A 22,983-nucleotide genomic window follows, 5' to 3' on the forward strand; every position below is an offset into this window, starting at 1 on the left:
TGCAGGAAGAAAAATATGGTTCTTTTTGCCCGACCCTGCAGGCAGTCAGACCTTATGGTTGTCTTCCCTTGTTCCCTAAAAATCAGTGTTATTCTGTTCTTTTTCAAGGTGCACTGATTTCATATTGTTCAAACACATGTGTTTTACAATCAATTTGTACAGTTAACACAGTTATAGTGGTCCTGAGGTGACGTACATCTTCAGCTTACGAAGGTAATAGGATTAAGAGATTAAAGTAAGGCAGGCATAAGAAATTATAAGAGCATTATTTGGGAAGTGATAAATGTCCATGAAATCTTCACATTTATGTTCCTCTGCTGTGGCTCCAGCCAGTCCCTCCGTTTGGGGTCCCTGACTTCCCGCAACAGTTTCTTTTGTTTTTATATCCCATGTTCGAATATTTCTGTGGTATAGATTCCTATAAATGGAATTTCTTGATATTAAAAGCACATTTAATTTTTTTTTTTTTGAGACAGTGTCTCGCTCTGTCCCCCAGGCTGTAGTGCAGTGGCATGATCTCCGCTCACTGCAAGCTTTGCCTCCCGGGTTCACGCAATTCTCCTGCCTCAGCCTTCTGAGTAGCTGGGACTACAGGTGCCCGCCACTACACCTGGCTAATTTTTTATATTTTTAGTAGAGACGGGGTTTCACTGTGTTAGCCAGGATATTCTCAATCTCCTGACCCACGAGCCACAAGCCTCGGCCTCTCAAAGTGCTGGAATTACAGGCATGAGCCACCATGCCTGACCTTAATTTTTTTATAATGATGCTAAACCACCCTTGAAAAACCTGTGTCAGTTTATACCACCCAAATAGTGGGTGATTATGCCCACTCCTACAGCCACTCCAGGTCTGGGTATTATTCAACTTCTCTTTCTTTCTTTTGGTAAACAATGTTAATGGAGGAGATAATTTTTCATTATTATTTTACGTTTGTATCCTTATACCTTCTGGACACTATACCAAAATCTACAATCTAAAATATATAGTAGTTTAATCTAAATGGTAGCTAATATAATCTCTACAATATGTCACACTGTTATTCTGTTTCGACTTTTTCATGTTTCGATGTTAAAGTTTAATTTTAACAGTTAAGTATCAAATTTTCCCTATATATCATAATTTATATAACTATTATCCTATTCTTGAACAATTAATGCCTTTCCAAGGCCTCACCAATATAATTACATAGCAATGAAAACCCTTATATGTGTGGTTTTTTCTCCTTTTATGAATAATTTATTAAAGTAAATGCCGGATAGTGATATTACTGGGACAATATCACTCTTTTAATGGCTCTTGATAAGAATTGTTAAATTGCTTTACATATATTAATTATCTTGATTCAGCCATTCCACAATGTATACATATATCAAAACATCATGTTATACACAATAAATACATACAACATGTATTTGTCAATTTAAAAACATGAATAGTTTTACAAAAATGTTATATCCATTTTATGATCATCAAGAGTATCATATTTTTACAGATTCTTGACTACTTTTCTGAAGTGTGGTATATTTATTATTTCAAATTTAATCCATATGTTTACTTTTATAAACTGTAATTTATAGATTATATACACAGAGAATGGTGATATATATATTTATGTTTTCCATGCTTAAAAACTGCTTACTTTATAATGCTAACTGAAAGCAGCAGGATGCAGAATGAAGTGTAACAATTATGTATACACCTCAACAATAGGTCATTTAATTTTCCTTTTTGTTTCCTAATTAATCACAAGTATTACACTGAGGCTGAATGTCTTCCTCATATTCTTAGGGTCAACAGATCTGTCTCTTTCTTTTAGGAAATTTATCAGTGGTGTGGTTCCTCGTGCAACAAATATGAACGTCTGAAGGCAAACCAGGTAGCTACTGGCATTCGGTACAATGAAAGGAAAGGAAGGTCTGAACTAATTGTCGTGGAAGAAGGAAGTGAACCCTCAGAACTTATAAAGGTATTGTGACTCCTGTTGTTTGTTAAAGGGTTACCACTCCAACTCGTGTGTGTGTGTGTGTGTGTGTGTGTGTGTAAGGCAGCAGGGTGGGGAAGAAGGGGAAAGAGATTCAACACGTTTCAATAGTGAGCGTAGCTACAATTAGTAAGAGGAAACAACAGGGTTATCTAAGTGATGGAACTGGGAAAACAGAAAGTCATGACTTTCTCTCACCGTTGGTGTCACTATCAAAGGAGCCCTGGCCCTATCTTCTATAGTATATGAGGTGAAACAAATGAGTGACACTTCCGAAATTGACTGTAAGAATGTTTTGGAAGGAAGACAATATTAATAGTTATTTCATCTATTCATCTGGGCTTCTCAGGGTTTTACTTGTTTTTTGTTTTTTTGTTTTTGTTTTTGAGACGGAGTCTTGCTCTGTCTCCCAGGCTGGAGTGCAGTGGCACGATCTCCACTCACTGCAAGCTCTGCCTCCCGGGTTCATGCCATTCTCCTGCCTCAGCCTCCCGAGTAGCTGGGACTACAGGCGTCCACCACCACACCTGGCTAATTTTTTGTATTTTTGGTAGAGGCAGGGCTTCACCATGTTAGCCAGTGGTCCTGATCCCCTGACCTTGTGATCTGCCCGCCTTGGCCTCCCAAAGTGCTGGGATTACAGGCATGAGCCACCCTGCCCGGCCTTCTCAGGGTTTTTTTCAAACACGGTGGTTTTCTTCAATTTTAAAATTAACAGTTGCAGGTTGAGTATCCCTTTTCCAAAGTGCATGGGACCAGAAGTGTTTCAGATTTTGAATTTCCGGGGTATTGAAAATATTTGTATATACAAAATGATATATCTTGGGGATGGGAGTCAAGTCTAAACATGAAACTCATTTATGTTTCACATATACCTTATATGCACAGCCTGAAGATAAATTTATACAATATTTTAAATAATTTTGCGCATGAAACAAAATGTGTGTTAAGTACTTGTGGGTGGAATTTCCACTTGTGGCATAACATCAGGACTCAAAGTTTCAGACTTTGGAGTATTTCTAATTTCAGATGTTTGGATTAGGGATGCTCAACCGGTATTTCGTTAAAGGAATTAAATAAAATCTTATACCAAGAGATTGAATATGCCAGTATTTAAAATATTTCAATCATTTTAAGCTAAGAATTACACGCAACACACTTATGATTTTAGTGTAGTTCTTTAATTAATGTGAAAATTAAGTGTTCATGGCTCTATAGACCCTACGTCATTTACTTAATGATTATATGAATCTTAGGCATTTGGTTGTGACCAAACTTTGTCTTTTAAGAATATTGCAGTGACTACCTAAGTGTATATATTGTATATATTCCCTTAAATAAGACTATCAGTTAAGGAGTATAACTATATTAAGATATCTTCATACGTATTCACAAATTAATTTCCATTTGTTCATACAACAAATATTTATTGTACTCCTGCGATGTGCCAGGCACTAAATGTTTGCACCAGTTGCTACTTCCTTGTACGAGCACTGTGTTCCATCGTGACTTTACAGAGCCCTGTCAAAATCTGTTGATATAATACCTTTTTGAAACTTCTGCGTTTAATAGTGGTAGGTGGTATCTCTGAGTTTTCATTTCTCTGATTTCCTGGAATATTATACATATTCCTCCAGTAATTTTAGATTTGCATTTAAATCTATCTAAAGGCTATCTCATAAACATTTTTAATATTTTTGACTTACAGAAATTTAATGCAGTAGTTACATGGTCCAGTGATAGCCTAAAAATCCAGTGATCAGAAATTATATGAAATAACTTTATGTATTGTAATGTCTTTAGACTTTATTGCTTTAATAATGCCCAGACACAGACTTTCACATTAATGATGTTTTGGAAATAATTTTAATTCAGTGGGGAAAATTCTCATGGTATAATACTAGGAGAAAAGACAGAATATAATATTTTATATGCAATATTATACTAATATATAATATGTGTATATAGCTCTGTATTCATACATATGTACATACCTAGAAAATTGTGCTAAAATATTACCAGTATTACATCTTGGGATGTGGCTGCTTATTTTCTTCTTCATTTGTCTTTGTTATAATTAACATATATGATTCATTTTATAATCAGAAAAAAAGGCCATTTAAAAAATTAAGATAAAATTAGGGATGGTTTTACTGGATTTTCACTGGTTAGAATAACATAGCTAATAAATCAGACTTTGAAAACTATTCAAAACAAATTCTTGATCTTTTAATATTCTTTTAAGGCCTCTGTTCTAGAGATGGGATCAACCATGTAAGTCTTCTAACTTGGCATATTTGGAAGCAAAAATCTATAAATAAGATGTATTTCTAGTTGACTATAACCCCTGTCTCAATAGCTATGCTTGGATAGAAGCAGACTCAGGAACAGGACTTGCCCTGTGAAGTGGTAAGAAGAGTGTTACGTTAACTATCGAACATCACTCATGCTTCTCCAGGGTCACCCTTGGCCCAAAGCAAGTCTCCTGACTATTCATTGTCTCTGATTCCTCATTTGCAAAGTGAAGGGTTAGACAAAATGGCTTCTCCAGTCCCTTTAGGTTCTAATGATCTATGCTTCTACCATACCTCTTGGGCAGCAGCTGTGTTTAATTACCACTCATTTGCCACTTGTAGTCTGTTCCAGGAAGTGATGCTGCTGCAGCTGAGGGACCCTGCTGTGCATGTACATATGTGGTGTCCTTGCTTATTGGATTTCATTCAATGTTTTGAAAAAGAAAGTGTAAACAGTCAATACATTACACTGTAAAATTAAAATAAGAAAATGCACATGAAGAAAAACTGTGCAAAAATATAATTTGGCTTTAAAATATTAGTGATAAGGATAAAGAGATATAATGCTTAAGATAAAATGTGATGTCTGTGTTTCCAAGACTCCTCAGTTTGGTTTTTAGAAAAATCCTACAAAGCACCCACTTTGTTTTCATTCAATACATTCAGTGTCTATACTACATTTTATTTGACTGCTTTCACTCACACAATGAACTGAGATGAATTTTCAGTGAAAACCTTTATTAGATAAGGAAAAAAAAGCATTCAGTGGGCTTTTCGCTTTTGGAAATGTAGTTTTGTAGCCTGATTACAAGAAAGAGTAATTATTTGATTAATTAATTGAGCACCTATAACAAACTTGTTTGACTTCTAGGCTTTCTTAGTGTTGTAATGATAAGGATAGAATACAAAAAGCCCATGAACTTGGTTGGGAAGAATTACAACTTTATTTTCACTAACCTCTTAACTGAAATACGACCTTTCCTCCAATTGTGAAAGTAATAAGCAAATGTGAGTAGCAGGAACAGTCCTGTGACTTTTCAGCTCACATTATAGCTATTGTACACAACCTCAAAATACGTTTATGCTCATTGCTACTTGGTAATTATTATTGTTATTAGATCTTCTGCTCACTAGTATTTAATGAGTTAATGAAAAGCTCCTATATTACTTTACCAAACTTTAAAATATGTATTTTGATATTTTAATAGTTGCATTTCAATGTAATTTATTTCCATTATAATACTTTGTATCTTGTTTTATGCATTTAGCAAATATTTTTCTTAGAAGGGAACTAATAGGTTTCAGAAGTGTTCCAAACCAGTCTATACTATGCATGCACACATGCACACACACACACACACACACACACACAGAGTATCCTTGTTTAAAATTTGAAAATGTCCTTTCTTTTTCTGAGACTCTAGTGCAACTGTTGATTTTACTAGAGATGGAGTCTGAAAATCTAAAAATTTTTCAAATATATTTTAAATTTGATGTTTTATTTATTTATTTATTTTTTGAGCTGGAGTCTTGCACTGTCACCCAGTCTAGAGTGCAGTGGTACGGTCTCGGCTCACTGCAGCCTCCGCCTTCCGGGTTCAAGTGATTCTCCTGCCTCAGCCTCCCAAGTAGCTAGGATTACAGGCACCCACCACCACACCCAGCTAATTTTTTGCATTTTTAGTAGAGACAGGGTTTCACTCTGTTGGCCAGGCTGGTCTCAAACCCCTGACCTTGTGATCTGCCGGCCTTGGCCTCCCAAAGTGCTGAAATTACAAGTGTGAGCCTCCGCGCCCGGCCTAAATTTGACCTTTTAAAAGACTCATTTCTAATGGGGTTCTTTTAAAATTATTAACTTTAAAAGCTTTGAAAGTCTCTCTATGTGAAAGTTAGAAATGGCTTGAAAGCACGGATATTTTAATCAATTAAATGAGCCTGTTTTCATTACTCTGTATTGAGCGCTGAATTTTTTGAACTTGTCTAACACATTAAAGTGCTCAACACTGAAACTCAAACTTTTCTGAGAGTCTTTTGAAAAATTTATCTTTAGTTTGAAGTATTCCAGCTATTGATCACACTATTTTCACACAGTTTTTATATGGCTTATCTCCAGGGTGACCATAAATTTATCCTCCAAAGCAAAGCACATTGTAGAGTAAAAGGGGGCACTGAGGAGACAGGACACAACCATCATTAACAAGACTGTCAGGGGAAACAGGATGCGTGCTCACCCTCCTTTCTGTATCTTTAGTACTTTTAAAAGCCCATGTGCCTAAATAGGAAGACAATCCTATATGTGGAAAAAACTAAACTCTGTAACTAAAGTCAAATTTTACTCTGAGCTTGTTTTTGCTGCAAATATATTTACCTTAAATGACTGCACATAAATTATTTAAAGCTTTTTTCGTGATCTTTCTTCTTTTCATATGTAAAATAATCAGTGAATGTGAAGAAAAATTAAATATTTCACTAGCCCTAAGGTCCCAAACTTTATTCCTTGATTAATCGTTTTGTAAACATTAGGAGGAAAGCAAAAAAAAAAAAAAAAGCCAAACAAACAAAACCCAAGGAAAAAAAAATCTATGTTTTATAGACTTTCATTAAGAAAAAAACCCAGCATCTGGTAGATATAAAAAGAATGAAGATGAAGAAAGGGCAAGTTGTTTGAAACAACAACAATTTTTTTTATTCTGGAAAGACTTTTTAAATATAGTTTAATGAATTCGTTAAGCCTATAATCATTGTAAATGCTGGTGGTGAAATACTGGCAGTAAAAATTCTACAGGGAGATGGTAGGCAGATGCTGTGTTGCTGAACTGTTGTTGAACTCTTGCTTTTATAAAAACGACTGTAAGGCTCTCTGGAAAGTCATACATGCAATGATTGTTTCAGATTTTTGACCTAAAAAAAAAAGAAAATCAGAATAACATATTATGTCTCCATTAATAACTGTTTATCAAGTGCAGGGTTGGTTCCCAATGAAGTTTGAAGACTCTGCTTACTTTATTGTCTGGTTGAGGAGATAAGCATGCACTAGAAAATAGTCAGAAAGTGTGGGAATAGAATCGTGAGGGTCCTCAGAGGCCAGAGAGCATGGTCTGAATAACACCACAATTTGTTGGAAGACTTTTCATGATGAAAATCCTATTTTAGACTTTATGATGTTAGCATATAGTCTAGATTAAACTCCAAAGGTTCTCCCAAGATAGAAAAGGTGTTCCTTTTGTTTTTTAAGTCATAATTCACAGTATGAAAACAAAAGAATGTATTCAGCCATTCTCTTGGAAAGTTGATGGGATATTTACTCTATGCTGATCCGGTTGTCCTGTTAGTAAAAACTAGAGTTGAATAGTGAAGATAGTTCTTAAGTTATCTTTTAGAGAGGTACTCTACAAAGCCTATTAAGGCAAAGAGTAAATTTTTAGCCATACTTCTTCAAAGTACTTTGCAAAATAAAATTTACATGTTATCAATACTAAGTTCCTTGAGGGCAGGCACTGCCTTTATATTTGTGTAGCCCTCACAGCTCTAACTCATTGCCCACTCGTATTTGGATAATTAAGACAATTAACTGTGAAATATGTAGTTCCAGAAACTAAGTATGCTTGTTTTTCTGTTTTTTAGGGGATAGTATTGCTTAAAAAATTCCCTTGTTTTAGGTGATATTGTTGATGTAGACATGAACAAAGTCATATGCTGATTAAAGTAAGTTTTAAGACCAACTAGATTTACATAGAAAGGCAGTTGGTACTTAGAAAGGATAATTCAAATATTCTGCTCCTCTTCTTTTTTCAGGTGATAGTTACAACCAGCCTCTCGAAAAACAACAAGCAAGTCTTGAGCTTATTTATACTTAGTGCAATACTGTCCCACATATTAGGCAGATGGCATATACTCCAAGTGAAAGTGCTTCACACGGTAGGAAACATGTAGCTAGTATCTAAAACTCTTCATCTATGAATTAAAATGCATGTTACCTTACGTCCCTCTCAGGTCAGGTCATCACCCCTTTTAGAATCCAGCAGCCACAAAACTCCAATTCTTTTTTTGCCAGGACAGCATGTAACACTGCTGCCCGCTGGCCTGGCTACCCTGATTGGCTGTTGCCTGCAATTCCAGTGCTGCCTCTTTGGGAACTTTTGGGGCCACCACTGCTCACTGCTCTGGACTAAAGGTGAATTTGCTCCATGAACTCCAAGGATCTACACAGATGTAGTGCTTTATTACTGAGTCATCTAGTACATTTGTCTTGTTCTTCCCCCAAACTTAATGTCAAAAGGCTGTGCACATTGCTAGTGCTTCCAAAGTTCTTTTAAATTTACAGAAATGAGTGATTTTTAAATTTTAATAATTTGATCATGGGAACATTCATACATTTTGGAATACAAAGTAAAAGATTACCAAATCACATTGGAATTTGCAAGCTTAGGATTTTGTCAGCATTCCTTAAAGTTTTTCTGTGGAAATGTTTGTCCTAAGTTTACTAGACTTACATGGGTTTATATTTTAATATTTTAATGAAAATATAGTTGTACATTTAAATAAAGAATGATTGTTTTGAAAGTGATACTACAGAGAGAGGAAAGAGCTTTATTTCTGGGGCGTGATCTTTGATTAGATAAATCAATCATTCTCCATTTATCTTTATAGTGTTGTATCGAATGAACCAAAGAAGTACTAGTAATTGAAATGGGGAGCTTTGTGAAAATCCCTCTCACTACCACTTTGGAACAATATATTTAGCATTTTTGAAAGAGTCTAAAGCTTTATAGGAAAATGGTATAAATAAATATATAGCTAGGCTGGTGGTGCACACCTATAGTGCCAGCTATTTGGGAAGCTCTGGTGGGAGGATTGCTTGAGTCCAGGAGTTCAAGGATGCTGTGAGCTATGATCATGCCTGTGAATAGCCACTGCACTCCAGCCTGGGCAACATAAAGTGACCCTGTCTCTTAAAATAAAAAAAAAAAAAAGATTAAGGTTGCTTTATGGGTTTGTAATACCCACACAAAAAATAAGTCATTAAACTATTTTTCTGTTGCCCTCCTATTTTTTTTCATTCTAGTCGAAACTCTGTACTTTGTAAGAATGGAAATTTGAATTGTCTGAGTTATCAGTTGGGTCTAAATATTTGTGTGTTTTCCAAGTAGTTTTAGCTTCCTTATTTATCCTGCTTTTATTTTCCTATGACTTTTTGTAAGTCCTTGGGAAATTGAACAATGTCTTAAATATTTTGTAATCCCTCATTCATGTAGCATTGTGCCTGACACATAGGCACTGCTCATCAAGTATTTGTCATTTGATTGAAATAACATTATTATGAGAGTCATTGGGAAAGAGGAGGTCCATTTACCGACTTACCATTCAAAGATTTTTAAGTTAAAGGGAGCAAATATATTTGTAACCCTCTCTAAATTAGTCCTGAGGCTGCACTGCATATAGAGAAGAGATGAACTATCAGAGATACAAGCAAGTAGGAATCTTTCTCTTTCTCCTCTTTGCTGCATTGTAATTAATGCATTTTCTCCATTTTGCTTTACTGCAATAATACTTAGTACACTCCTGAAATCCACAGTATTACAGTGATAAGGAGTACCTGCCCCAAGTTGCGACGCTCTCTAGAACACTAGTGTTGCTCTAGCTATTTAGATCTACCATGTATTGATGGCTTACTGTTTGCCAGGCACTGTTCAAGACACTATTCATTTCTTGTTATTTAATTTAATGAATTTGTTGCTTGGATTTCTAGTATTGAATTTGGATACCCGTTTTGTTCCTCACCAATTCATCCAGTGGGGGAAGTTGAAATGTTCTGAACAAAGATAAGAAATTCATATAGTAACAGCTTATCATATGCTGCAATAAAGTGATAACATTTCACATAATCTCCCCCTTTGTCACACCAAATTTCATCATGAAGACTTGTAACCTTACAGACAAGGTACCACTGTTATATTAATCAGTCCAAATTAACACCACTTGGCAATCATCTCTGAATGAGGTAATTTTCCCTTTAGCTTGCAGCTGAAGTGAGGGAATATTAATAGACTCTGTAAATAGGATAATGCAGTTCCAAGACAGATGGATTTAATGGGTAGGACAGGGGAGAGGGATGGATCTTTGCCCCACAAGACGTATATCTGAACTGATAAGCTAATATAAATATTGAACTATAATGGCAGTTTCTATTCTATCCTTTTAGTGTTCCACTTGTCACAATAGTGATAATATATTTTTAAAAAACTTAACAGTCAGACTGTATTTTTTCAGTAATTTTAGGTCAAGTTCATCTTATCCTTTGTGCTAAGAATCAGCTAAACACAGATATAAAAGGGCCAGGTCTCTGATTCAGTGATTCATGATTTCTTGCATTCATTTTGTAAATTAGTTTTTAAGTATATAATAATAAACAATAGTATTTACTTTATATCAGTTTCCTCTTACATATTGTGCTTAGAGTTAGCCAAGCCCAGATACGAAAATGTTAAATATGCAAGATTCAGCCATTCATATCTCCTTAGTATGTATTTGATAATAAGCATTTATTTAATATCATGAGGAAATATGCTCACATATTGGAAAGAGGTTCCTAAAATGGTGGCCATCTGGATTGTGCTTCCAAGTACTGTTTTTCCAGAGCCTAGAATCACAGAGTGTTGGAACTGGGTTATATTGACAGCACTTGTATAAACTAGTGTTACTGTATCAGAATTGCTATTATGTTTGCAGGGGCATCTAGTGCATCACAATTTTTAGAATTACATTATTTTGAAAAAATGTGTATGTAATAATATGTTTATTTAAAGGCTTTAAAGTGACTTTGTAAGGAAAGGATGGTTTGTTCATGTAAATATAGTATTCTGCTCAGTGGAAACCAATAGGAAATTCTCAGTGTTAGATATCCCATAATCTACTAATCATGAAAAAGGTATTAACATGCTGCTAAAATATATTAATATCTGTATGTAAACAAAAAAGCTTCATAGAACTATGTTGGTAAGTGAAGTCATGTACCATGTATCACAGAGAAATTAAATATTAATGGTCTGCAATCTGCTGTCAAAAATACATCTTAACGATGTCTGATAGAGTGCATGTAGAGAAGACAAATACATTGATTAAAAACAGTTTTGAAACAAGGAGCAAATGTTCTACAATTGCATTGTGATATTCACTGTTATGGAACACTATTGTTAGGGAATGGCACGACTTCTCTCATCTTGTGTTCTACAAGGGTAAATGTAGATGGCTCACTGGTAGGCTGAACTTCCTGTTCATTCCTTTATCTTTTTGTTACATTTTCTTGATGGCATACAAGTGCTTCTTCTTATTAACACAGGAATTAAATAATCTAGGAAATTGATTTTAATTGCTGCAAAAGAGCTAACAACTACTACCCTGCAAACATTCAGTGCTAACCATAGAAGAGGCACTCTTCTAGGAGCTTTACAGGATTTAATTCTTAAAACCCTTACTATGAAATGGAGACAGTTTTTATTCCCTATCTATGTTGTGTTCCTCCAAAAGTTGACTCTGAGACAAGCACTTGGGGGCAGGTTGTTATTTGAAAGGTGATCCTGAAAGCATCAAGTAGGAGTAAAGTGAGACAACATTTTGTTAACAGGTGTCTTACTACAGTGAGCAACTGGGGCTGAGTCCCAAAGAGACCCTCAGGCATTAGCCCTCAGAAGGCTGAGTGGTTGCTGGGTCTAGCCAGTAACTCCCATCCCTCATTGCTTGAGCATTGCTCCTTGGTTCTTAATGTCCCAGAACCTGCAGTCTGCCTTGTATTTGGACACAGTACAGCTCCATGGCTAGAGAATGCCACCAGATAGAAAGCAAAAGACTTCGAGCTTTAAGATACTATCTATAGACAGCTCCATGGCCAGATAATGCCACAATGTAGAGAGCAGAAGACTTAGAGCTTTAAGACACTATCTGCAAATGACCTCTAAGTTAGATCAAGGTGATATGGGCAGAGCACCAATAGCATCTGCTACATCCTTACTTTACAGATGAGGAAACTGAGTCATAGAGAGGCTATGTAACTTGCTTAAGTAGAAATAAGAATAAGAAATCTGTGGATCACACCCAAACTATCTTTCTTACAGACACTGCGATCTTAAACATACAGAGCAAGGGAAATCCCAACTGCTGTGAAGTTATTTTATAACTTCAAAAACTTTGCCAGAAATGTTTGATAATTATGCCTCATTTTATATATTCCATATAATAATTACTAGTTTTAATAGCACAGTGTTTGTACTCAGTGGACTGGTGATATGGTTTGGCTCTGTGTCCTCACCCAAATCTCATCTGTAATTGTAATCCCCACACATCAAGGGAGGGACCTGGTGGGAGGTGATTAGATCATGGTGGCAGTTTCCCCCATGTTGTTCTCGTGATAGTGAGGGAGTTCTCACGAGGTCTGTTGGTTTTAAAGGTGGTAGTTTTTTCCTGTGTATTCCCTCTCTCTCTCCTGCTGCCATATAAGATGTGCCTTGCTTCCCCTTCACCTTCCGCCATGATTGTAAGTTTCTTGAGGCATCCCCAGCCATGCGGAACAGAGTCAATTAATCCTTTTTTCTTCATTAATTACTCAGTATCAGGTATTTCTTTATAGCAGTGTGAAAATTGACTAATTCAACTGGCTTACCCCTTTGTTTTTTATCTCTTACCATTAGCATTCAGCCCTTCATCCAAATTACAGGAGCATTAGGTTTAGGGTAATTGAGGTACACATTTTTTTTTGGAAAGAATATACATTTTCTTAATGTATAGCATAGAAGGTATGCAAATATTTTTAAGTGCCTCAGAGTACTTGAAAAGCCATTTTTGAGTTTGCTCAATTAAAATTTCATGCTTGGAAATTTTCTGGATTATGTAGATAAAAACGTTTTCCCAACTCCCTTGCCATTGAAACAAAACTTGGCCAAATTGAATTAAAAGTTATATATAAATCAGGTTTATGTACCTTCTCCTCAAAGGATAAGATGAGATAAAATTAAACAAGTTCATATAAATGTGTGTATATGTATATGGTGATACAGGGCAGTGAAAAAATACTCCTGGAGGTTTAGCTCATGTTCTCATTATAGGGGTGCCCTATTTTCTTCTCCATTTCTCCCCTTATCCAACTTAGTTTTTTATCCAACTTAGAGTACCAGAGGGTAATCTTTTCCAAAATCAGTGAAAATAAGCAAGAAGTTACTGAGACTAATAATGTTACCAGAGACACTGTAGTGAAGCCCCAGCGGTGAGAGGAGAATGATCTTTATGGACCCAGCAGTTTTGGGAAATGGGACCTAATAAGAGATGACTAGAGCCCTCATGAATAGTTTGACATTATTATCGCAGAAGTGGGTTATTTCTCGAGAGTGGGCTTATTATTATATAAAAGTGAGTTTGGCCCCTTCTTGCTCTCTTGCTCTCCACGTTGTCTTGCCTTTCTTCCTTATACCATGAGATGAGATAGCAAGAAGGCCTCACCAGATTCTGCTACCTTGATATTGGACTTCATAATGTGAGAAATAAATTTATTTTCTTTATAGATTACCTAATTTGTGGTATTCTGTTATAGCAACTCCAAACAGCGAAAACACTGCACTGAAAGTTAGTTCACCTAAAGCAGGAATCAAAGCTAACCTGTTAACCATTGTAGACTCAGCTCTTTCCCACAGAGCCAGAATATTATAGACACTCAAGAAATAAACCTTACATAACAGATATATCTTGCCTCACCAAAATAAGGTCGTATGTACAAGACTATATGGGAAAATATGATGGAAACACAGAGGAGGATCAGAGAATTCGTTTTATAATCAAGGACTAATGACATCATAGACAACACAATTGTGGACTTCAATGAAAGGAAGAGATTACTATATCATATTCCTTTTTCTCATCATTGTCACCTACTCTTCTGCTGATTGCATAAAAGACTTTTCTCCAGGTTTTGCCTGGAGAGGGATATACAGGTCTATATTCAATTTGTAGTTTAAATCTAAGATATAAGATTTTGACAAAGGTACATTACCAAGACATATAGACTGCTTTATAAAATCATTAGATCAGTACGTGAACAAATAATAAAGTGTAAGTCCATGAGGAGGTGTGTGGCAAGAAGTCCAGTGGTAAAATCATTATGCAAAGGATTATTCCAGTAATTTGCAGGGTTGTATAAGACAGAAAGAGTAATGCTTTGACCAGGGAAAGATTTGACTCTGCATATATAAAGGTGAAGAAAGGGTACAGGATCTACCATTTGTTGAATTTTCACCATATGCTAGTCATAGTAATAATCACATGATAATTGAGCCATATTATTTATTATACCATTTTAAATGTGGAAATAAGATTACAGAGACTCTTAGTAGCGGCTCCACCCAGCTCAGCCTGCCTGATCCTGCCAAGTGAAGGGAGGTGTCAAAAAGACAATGGAGGAATGCACAGAAATTAGGAACCCCAAAGGCAAGTTTCGGAAGCATTCATCCAAGCACTGATCAGACAGAAATGTCCAAAGTGGGTTTGAAGCCTTAGGGAAAAAGGTTTGGTGATGTCTAGAAAAGGCAAATGACTTGAAATCTTAATACCTGAGATTTGCCCCAGAGCAGCTCTCAGACCACCAGACCCTAATAATTTGTCCAGGGGAGATGTGTTCTAACAAGCTAATGTGAACCTCAGAAATGCTCGGCAGACCTATCCCAATGGTTGAGGTAGATAAACCAGGCTAGCAAAGCTGATGCCACAGAGCACTTGAATCACATCACCAAAGCAGGCCTAGAAGGCTTTTCAAATATACAATGCATGGGCTCCAATCAGAATAAATAAATCTGAATTTCTAGAGATTGGATTCAGACATTGGCATTCTTTTTTATATCAGCCCAGATGGTTCTAATATGCAGCCAGTGAAAACAACTGCTCTTGTTTAATAAGTTGGCATTCTGGCTTATGGCTTTTAATGACTTGTGATTTTGCTTTCTGTGTTATAGTAACTTGTAAGGTAACTTTCCATATTATAGTAACTTTTGGGGTAATTTTCTTATGAGTTTGACCCTTCAACATCTATCCTCTAATACGCTGATATTCCAGGAATGCTGAAGCCCAGTCCTGCCTGATAAGTTCCCCACTGCCACAGCATTCCCTGAGGCCTCTAGGGCTGCACTCTGTGTCTGGCATCCTCACGACATGAGTGACTATTTAAGTTTACATTTAAATTCCTTAAAATTAAATAAAATGTAAAATTCAGTTACTTGGTCACACTAGCCACATTTCAGGTACTCATTAGCTACAAATGGCTAGTGAGAACTGTGTGGGACAGCAAAGGTGTGGAATATTTCATCACTGCAGAAATTTCTACAGGACAGCACTGCGCTATAGCTAAACCTCTTGCAGAAGCCCAGTTCACTTTGTCTTTTTATCCAAATATGCTTTCCTACCTCTAAAATACCTCACATGCTTTCCCTCCTCTAAAATACCTTTATCCATTCTTTAATATATGAAATCACCCTCTATTTTATTTATGAATAAAGGAATAAAGGTATTTTTGAGGCCATCACTGAGAAAGAGCAGCAGAGTAAATGTTGGAATCTTATATCCAGAGTGGGTGTAGCTGGCTAAATAAGACCACAGCTTTCTCGGAATCACTGGTCATTTTATATCTCTGTGGATCTTCCCTAATATCAAATATTTGTCTTACCTAAGGCATAAGACGCCTTGCAGCAAGTAAATATACCATAACAACAAGGATTAGCTTCACTCTTACAATTTATTTCTATGCTCCATATGTTACACTCTACTGATTGTTTCTCAGTTAAGGAAAAGAAGTAAGATACAGAATTTACAAATTAAAATGTTCATTCTTGGAACCTGTGAGCTGATTCTGTTTTTAGTGAAAATAAAACAGAGTCATCTACCCTAAAATGATTAAGGTGAGAAGAATGAAATGCCTCATTTTCTATATAAAGACCTTTGAAGTAGAGGTTAGAAGGCCTGGGGTTTACATATTTGCTTTAATATTTATGAGACACGGATCTAAGGCAAAACTCCTAACTTCCTTCAGGCTCATTTTCTTAATCTATGAAGTTAAAGTAATCATGATACAGGTTCTGCCTCTCTCTCAGAGTTCTGCTGGGAGCACATAAGACCCTCAATGATAAATGCCTTTAGGACTTGGCACCAGCTTGGCACATTTTCATCCACACTGATATGTAGCTTTGAGTTACATATTGTGCTTCTTCAAGGTCATGCATCATTATTGTTTTCTTATGATGCATTACAAATATTTATTCTAAAGTGGCCAAACATCTTGACTTTTTTGTATAAAGAAGGGAAACCACATCTTGAGAACAAGCCAGTGTAAATGTTGGAAGTTTTTATCCAAAGTAGGTAAAGTTGACTAAAAGGTAAAAAATAAATAAATAAATAAAAACAGATGTACATGCTGTGAAAAACTAAGGATTAAGAGAGTAAAAGAGTATAGCAATTGTTTCTTGGCTGCCTGATCCTTTTATCTGAAAATACAAATTTCCACGTAAGCCTGCTTAAGTTTTAAAAAGAAAAGTTCACCTTGGATCATAGTAGGGAAAGAAATAAACAAACACCAAGGGTGGTCTTGAGACAGGTCATGAGAAACTCTGAAGCTGGTCGATTATTAATCTCCTAGCTAGCTACGGGGAAAGAATGGGCATGGCTTCCATAGGGAATGCCGAGTATGTCAGCCTGATTAGAGACAGGTACAAGGTAAGGAATGCTGAGAAATAAGGCAGGGTAGATGACATTCAGCATCTGAAGGGGACTTGGGATTCAGACAGAAGTTTTGGGTCAGTGGGAGCACCCAATTCAGAATAATCTAGATTGCAGATTCCTGGGCCTCACCATAGACCTGTTTATTGACTCAATGGCTGGCAGCTAAGAATCTGTATTTACAAAGTAACACAGGTGTTGCTTGAGTACATTGAAGTTCAGGAACCACTGCAGCAGATGTAAAATATAAATCTTTTTTATTTTTTAGTTTTTTAAAATTTAAAAATAAATTTTAAATGTTTTCCAGCTTTATAAAGGGATAATTGACAAAGTTTGTACATATATGTCTATCAAAATATCACATTTTGATAGACATATATGTACAAACTTTGTCATATACAAAATGTCATATACAAAATGTGATATTTTGATAGAAGTATAAGTTGTGAAATGATTACCACAATCAATATAATTAACATCTGTCACCTCACATTGTGTGTGTGTGATGAAAATATTTTAATATCTTCTCTCTTAGCAAATTTCAAGTATAAACTACATTATTAATAACTGTAACCATCATACTATACTTTGTCTCCAGAACTTATTTATCTTATACCTGAAAGTCTGAATTCTTTCACCAACATTTCTCCATTTCCTCTATTTTTCAGCCCCGGGCAATCACCATTCTACCACTCTATTTCTATGAATTGGATATTTTGGATTCCACATATTAATGAGATCATGCATTGTTTATCTTTTTGTGTCTGGCTTATTTCACTTAGCATAATATACAATAGGTTCATCCATGTTGTTGCAAATGACAGGATTTCCTTGATCTAGAGTCATAGTCCTACAACATAGGAGTAATGTGAAATAAGGGGCCTTGCAGCCAGTGTCCAGGAATAAACAGGAATCAGTGACTAACCATGATTAAAAATAATAATAATGACTAAGTGGGTAGGAGATCCAAATTGGAGGAGAGGAAGTATTTAAAACTGACCACATAATTTTAAGTCCATATAAAGAGGAGAGAATAGAGATACATTGACACAAATGGAGAATTGACAGTGGCTAATTTTGTAGAAAATAAGTTCAGTTTGGAGTATTTAGATGACGGCAATACTTTTAAACAGAAACTTACAGAAAGTAATTGAAAGAGGAGCTCCAAACTTGCAAGATACATCTTGGCTAGAACAACTGATGAAATTTTTATGTAACACCTTCAAATGAGGCTTTTCTGTGTTTCTACCCCATCAAATTGTCAAAATATATGTTATTTCACATACAAAGGATTACATGAGCTAAATGCCAATCGCGTGGGCAACCTAAAATGAAAATGTTTCACATTCAGGCATGATCTTCCAAGCTGTGTTTACAGTTTATGTCAAAGATCAAAATGTATGGCCTAGTTGATAAAGTGAACATATTTAGTTATTTTGCTCTTTCTACGCCAGATGTAAAGTCCTTAAGTGTTGGACAACATGGTTAGAAACTCATTTATATACCCCAGTGACCTCAAATATTTGATAAATGCTTAGTTGAGCTCAATTTTAAAGTGATCCTTAGAGATGATACCTGACAATATATGGCATCTCTCTACCTCTGGAGTTAAGCCTGTTTTTGCTAAATCCCTTGGGTTCAATTCCCAACTATGCTGCAGTCCTTTGAGAAGCTAATTAAGATGCCTGGCTAATATGGGAATTGTGGTCTGAAAATTAAGAGTTAGAGTGTGCCTCAAATCCCAGACTGGGTCCGCCCGCTGGGAGGTTTCCTAGTATTAGATATGCCCTTAACACAAACTGTTTATTCCTAACTACGGTCTTAGTTGGAGGAGAATTAGAAAAGTATATGTGAGGAGATCTTTGATGGCTCTTACAAGCTATACATACTTCTAGCAAAAATGTTTTTTTAAAAAGCTTTTGGTCACAAGTGTTTTAGTTTTTTTTTTTTTTTTTTGCTTGATTCTATTTTTAGCAAAAAAAGAAAAACTGCATTACAATCATTTAGCATGTACACTATCTAAAACATTTTATTGATCACAGTACAAATAAAAAGATAGGTATGTTCCCAGAGGACATAAGTTCTCTGATGCATCTCTGAATTTGAGAGTGTACTTACACTCATGCAAGGATTAAAGTACATTTTTATTGTTTTCTGGTATTTTGCAGTACACATTTTTATGCAATATATTGTAAGGAATAGTGAATATAAAACACATTATGTAAGGAACTTATTGTGTGTTAAATATTTGTTGTATCTAAATGAACATCTTTGCATTTTCTAAACTTGAATTTATATCTATATTATAAAATTAAATTATTTAAAATAAGTTTATATTTGATTCCTGTCCTTGACATTCTATGCTGTTTGTGTTAATTAATAAATTAATTAAGGTACTCATAGACATATTTTTTATTTTAATATAAAGAAATTCAAAGCAGATTCAAATGTATTTTCTACCAAACACTTTTTTGGACTTTTGGATTGCATCACATATGCACAGAATAGATAAATTCATTTATTCATTATTTTGACAAATACTTACTCTGCGTATACTATGTCCCAAGAACTGTTCCAAGTGCCAAGGATACAGCAGAAAACGAAGCATGATTTGGGTGATCAAGAGCTTGCACTTTATCCTATATGTCAATAATTATAGTAGTATTTTACCTCCAAATAGTAATTTTGATTCAAATCTTTTTTATAATAAACTCATAAAACTGAGAGATTATTTCTAGAAGCAGAGGTCATAGAAGAAATTCTGCTGCAGAGCTGAACATAGAGCTCAAATTTTAATTAATTCCTTCTAGCTTTCAGTAATATGGACAGCTAGGTTCTCAAATTAGGGATTTTCCTTTCTTGAAATTCATTGTTTGAGGTTGCAAACAAGCAACCTCAGTGCTTGTTTACTTAATGCAATTGATTGATTTGGCCTATATGAAAAGGACTACCTTGTATGCGTTGATGAGAAGTGTTTGAGCCTGGTCATTTTAATTGCAAATATTTTATAATCCATGTCTTTATAAGTGTATTTTTCTAACTCTGCATCCTTCAATGGGAGATCTTTATCTTTGCATCCACTGCTCACTTCTTTCCAGGTCTTAGGGGAAAAGCCAGAGCTTCCAGATGGAGGTGATGATGATGACATTATAGCAGACATAAGTAACAGGAAAATGGCTAAACTATACATGGTGAGTTCACTGTAACCAAATTTATTGTTTCTACAGTACTGGATGTAGCTAGGGAGGCCTGTATTGGGCGGGATTCCCGTTGCTGCAGTTGAGAACTCTCATCATTGCTCTCCAAGAGCAATGTATAGATAGAATCAGTTCTTTGCTCTTGTATGTTTTTTTAATTAAGTTTTAATACTTTTTGTTATTTTTATGAAAAACAACAAATATGTGAACTTATTGCTGTGACTTACATAAAATTATATATTTTTGCTGTACTAGTTTGCAACAATCTTTTGATATATAATACTCAATACAATGTTTCTTTTATGGAGTAAAAATATTTTATCAGCTTTTTCTTATAAATTCTTGATAAGAATGTAAAGTCTTCACCCTATTTAAAACATTGTCTTTAGCCATAATGGAGGAGTTCTTTGTTACAGGAGGGCTGAGCTACCAAATGAAACAGCTGGAGGGAAACAGGGTAAAAACAGTTCTGTTCCAGGCATTAACATACCTACTTCTATATCAGCTCTATAGCACATGATTAGGAGCATGACTTTGCACAGGACATAACCACTCTGGGTCTAAGTATTCTTATGCACACACAAAAAAGAAAGTAGGTTCCTTCCAACTCTATAGTTTTTTTTATTCTTTGTTTGTTTGTTTTTTCTGTTGAGGGTAACAAAAACTGCAAGACACTCCAGTTAAGGAGGTTGCTACAGTGGTATTCTTCCAGTGTTCCCTCCCCTTGCAACTTTCTAAGCGTGTGATTTGGAGCAGATCGTAAATCTCCATACAGAATTTAGTAGTTTTCTCATGTGTAACAGAAAGAAACTATATTTGCTGCTCTTTAAGGGATTTTTGGCTCCGAAACTCTGTGATTTTACATGAAGACCAAATTAATAACTTGTTTAGCGTAATTTCCTTTTCATAATGAATAAGTGGATTTTTTTTCTTCTAGATGCAAAAGGAAATATGGTTACCATTTCTGCTAAATACTGGTAATTTTAATATGAGCCATACAGAAAGTGTTAGCTAAATATTTTGTGACTGCTTTTAAAAATTACTATTTCTAAAACTCATTTTCAACAGCCTAACAGATATCTTTTATTTCACATCATCAACCAAAACTGTTCTCCCTCTTGGACAGCATTATGAACTAAAGAAGTATTTTTAAATGGGAAAATATTCATCCTGAGTCATAGCTTCCTCTAGTGGAGCTATGCTGTATTACATGGATGTAAAGTATAAAGTTCCTTTGAAAATAATTCGGGTTTCTTAACAAGGCTGGCAAGCAAAATCACCTGGGGCATTTTCAAAACTACAGAATTCAGACTCCACCCTGGTCCTGCAAAACTCCACTAATCTAGGGAGGGCTCTGGAATCTGTATAATAGGTAATAACTAAACTGTAGCATACAAGCTGGCCATTGAAAACCAGTAAATCCTAACCTGCACATGAATATCACTTTCAATTTTGTAAGACCACTTAAAAATTTGTTTTAATAGTCTGTAGTCATTTCTAAATGTGACAGAAGAAATTTACTTTGATAATTTATACAAAGTTTACTTAAATTGCAGGACCTATGTTGAAAAAATCTTTGTGCATAAACTATATCAATATCCTCCTTAACAAAGCGACTGGTATATGGTAGATAGTAAATGTTGACTGAGTGATTGTTTAAACTTCATCTTGTGTGTATGTAATGATTTTAAGATTATTACCTACTTGAAAAGATTGCTCTAAAATGTACAAGAAATAATCATGTAAAGTTAATTACATGATGCTTAGTACATAAGAGCATCTGAATAGACCTCAGCCATTATTATCATCACTATTCTTTTCTGATGTTTTAGGCACAGTGTCAAAACTTAACTTTTTATTTGTAGTTCCTTTACCCCAAAGGACTTTCAAAAAAATTAGAGTATAATTAGTCTTGTGGGTTCTTTTCATTTTCTTTGAAACAGTTTTATTGAGATATAATTTATACACCATAAAATTCTTGCATTTAAAGTGTACAATTCAATGATTTTTATTTCATGACATTTACTGAGTTGTACAACCATTACCATAATCTAATTATAGAACATCCTTATCATCCCCAAATGAAAACATGGAGGTCATGGTTTTTATATTAGGTTTCAGATGCAAGTGGCTCCATGAGAGTGACTGTGGTGGCAGAAGAAAACCCCTTCTCAATGGCAATGCTGCTGTCTGAAGAATGCTTTATTTTGGACCACGGGGCTGCAAAACAAATTTTCGTATGGAAAGGTAAAAAATTCCATTGACGATGCTGTATTTCAGATTTATAGATATTTCCTCTATAAGGGTAAATAAAATATATTTTTTTGATTTTAAAAAAAGCCCACCTTTTAATTAAGACATGATCTATAAATGCCTCACATAAAATGCAGCCATTTTCCTCCTACCAACATCATATACCAGGGATTATGGAGTTAAAAAAAAAAAGCATTTGGGCAATATAAAAAGAATTGTTTTACAAATAACGTTTTTTCCTGTATTGTTAAATACACTTAATATACCAGGAAATTTTTGCTATTCTTTTTTTTTTTTTTTTTTTTTCCGTCGCCCAGGCTGGAGTGCAGCCCGCCACCACGCCCAGCTAATTTTTTTGTATTTTTTGTGGAGACGGGCTTTCACCGTGTTAGCCAGGATGGTCTCGATCTCTTGACCTCATGATCCACCCGCCTTGGCCTCCCAAAGTACTGGGATTACAGGCGTGAGCCACCGCGCCCGGCCAGTTTTGCTATTCTTTTACTGCTGTATT

The 22,983-nt window shown here is 35.3% G+C and overlaps 1 protein-coding gene across 2 annotated transcripts in view; it reads left to right on the forward strand.

Annotated features, from left to right (window-relative positions):
- SCIN (scinderin) overlaps positions 1-22,983 on the forward strand; it is an 82,994-nt gene that overhangs the window by 33,307 nt on the left and 26,704 nt on the right. For both annotated transcript variants that reach the window (XM_527671.8, XM_016945600.4), the window contains exons 4-6: positions 1,820-1,969; positions 20,121-20,213; positions 22,334-22,466. In XM_527671.8, the coding sequence (XP_527671.3) occupies positions 1,820-1,969; positions 20,121-20,213; positions 22,334-22,466 (376 nt within the window). The remainder of the gene's footprint in view (positions 1-1,819; positions 1,970-20,120; positions 20,214-22,333; positions 22,467-22,983) is intronic.

Source organism: Pan troglodytes, chromosome 6, assembly GCF_028858775.2.
Source record: "Pan troglodytes isolate AG18354 chromosome 6, NHGRI_mPanTro3-v2.0_pri, whole genome shotgun sequence".
In the NCBI taxonomy this organism is placed as follows: domain Eukaryota; kingdom Metazoa; phylum Chordata; class Mammalia; order Primates; family Hominidae; genus Pan; species Pan troglodytes.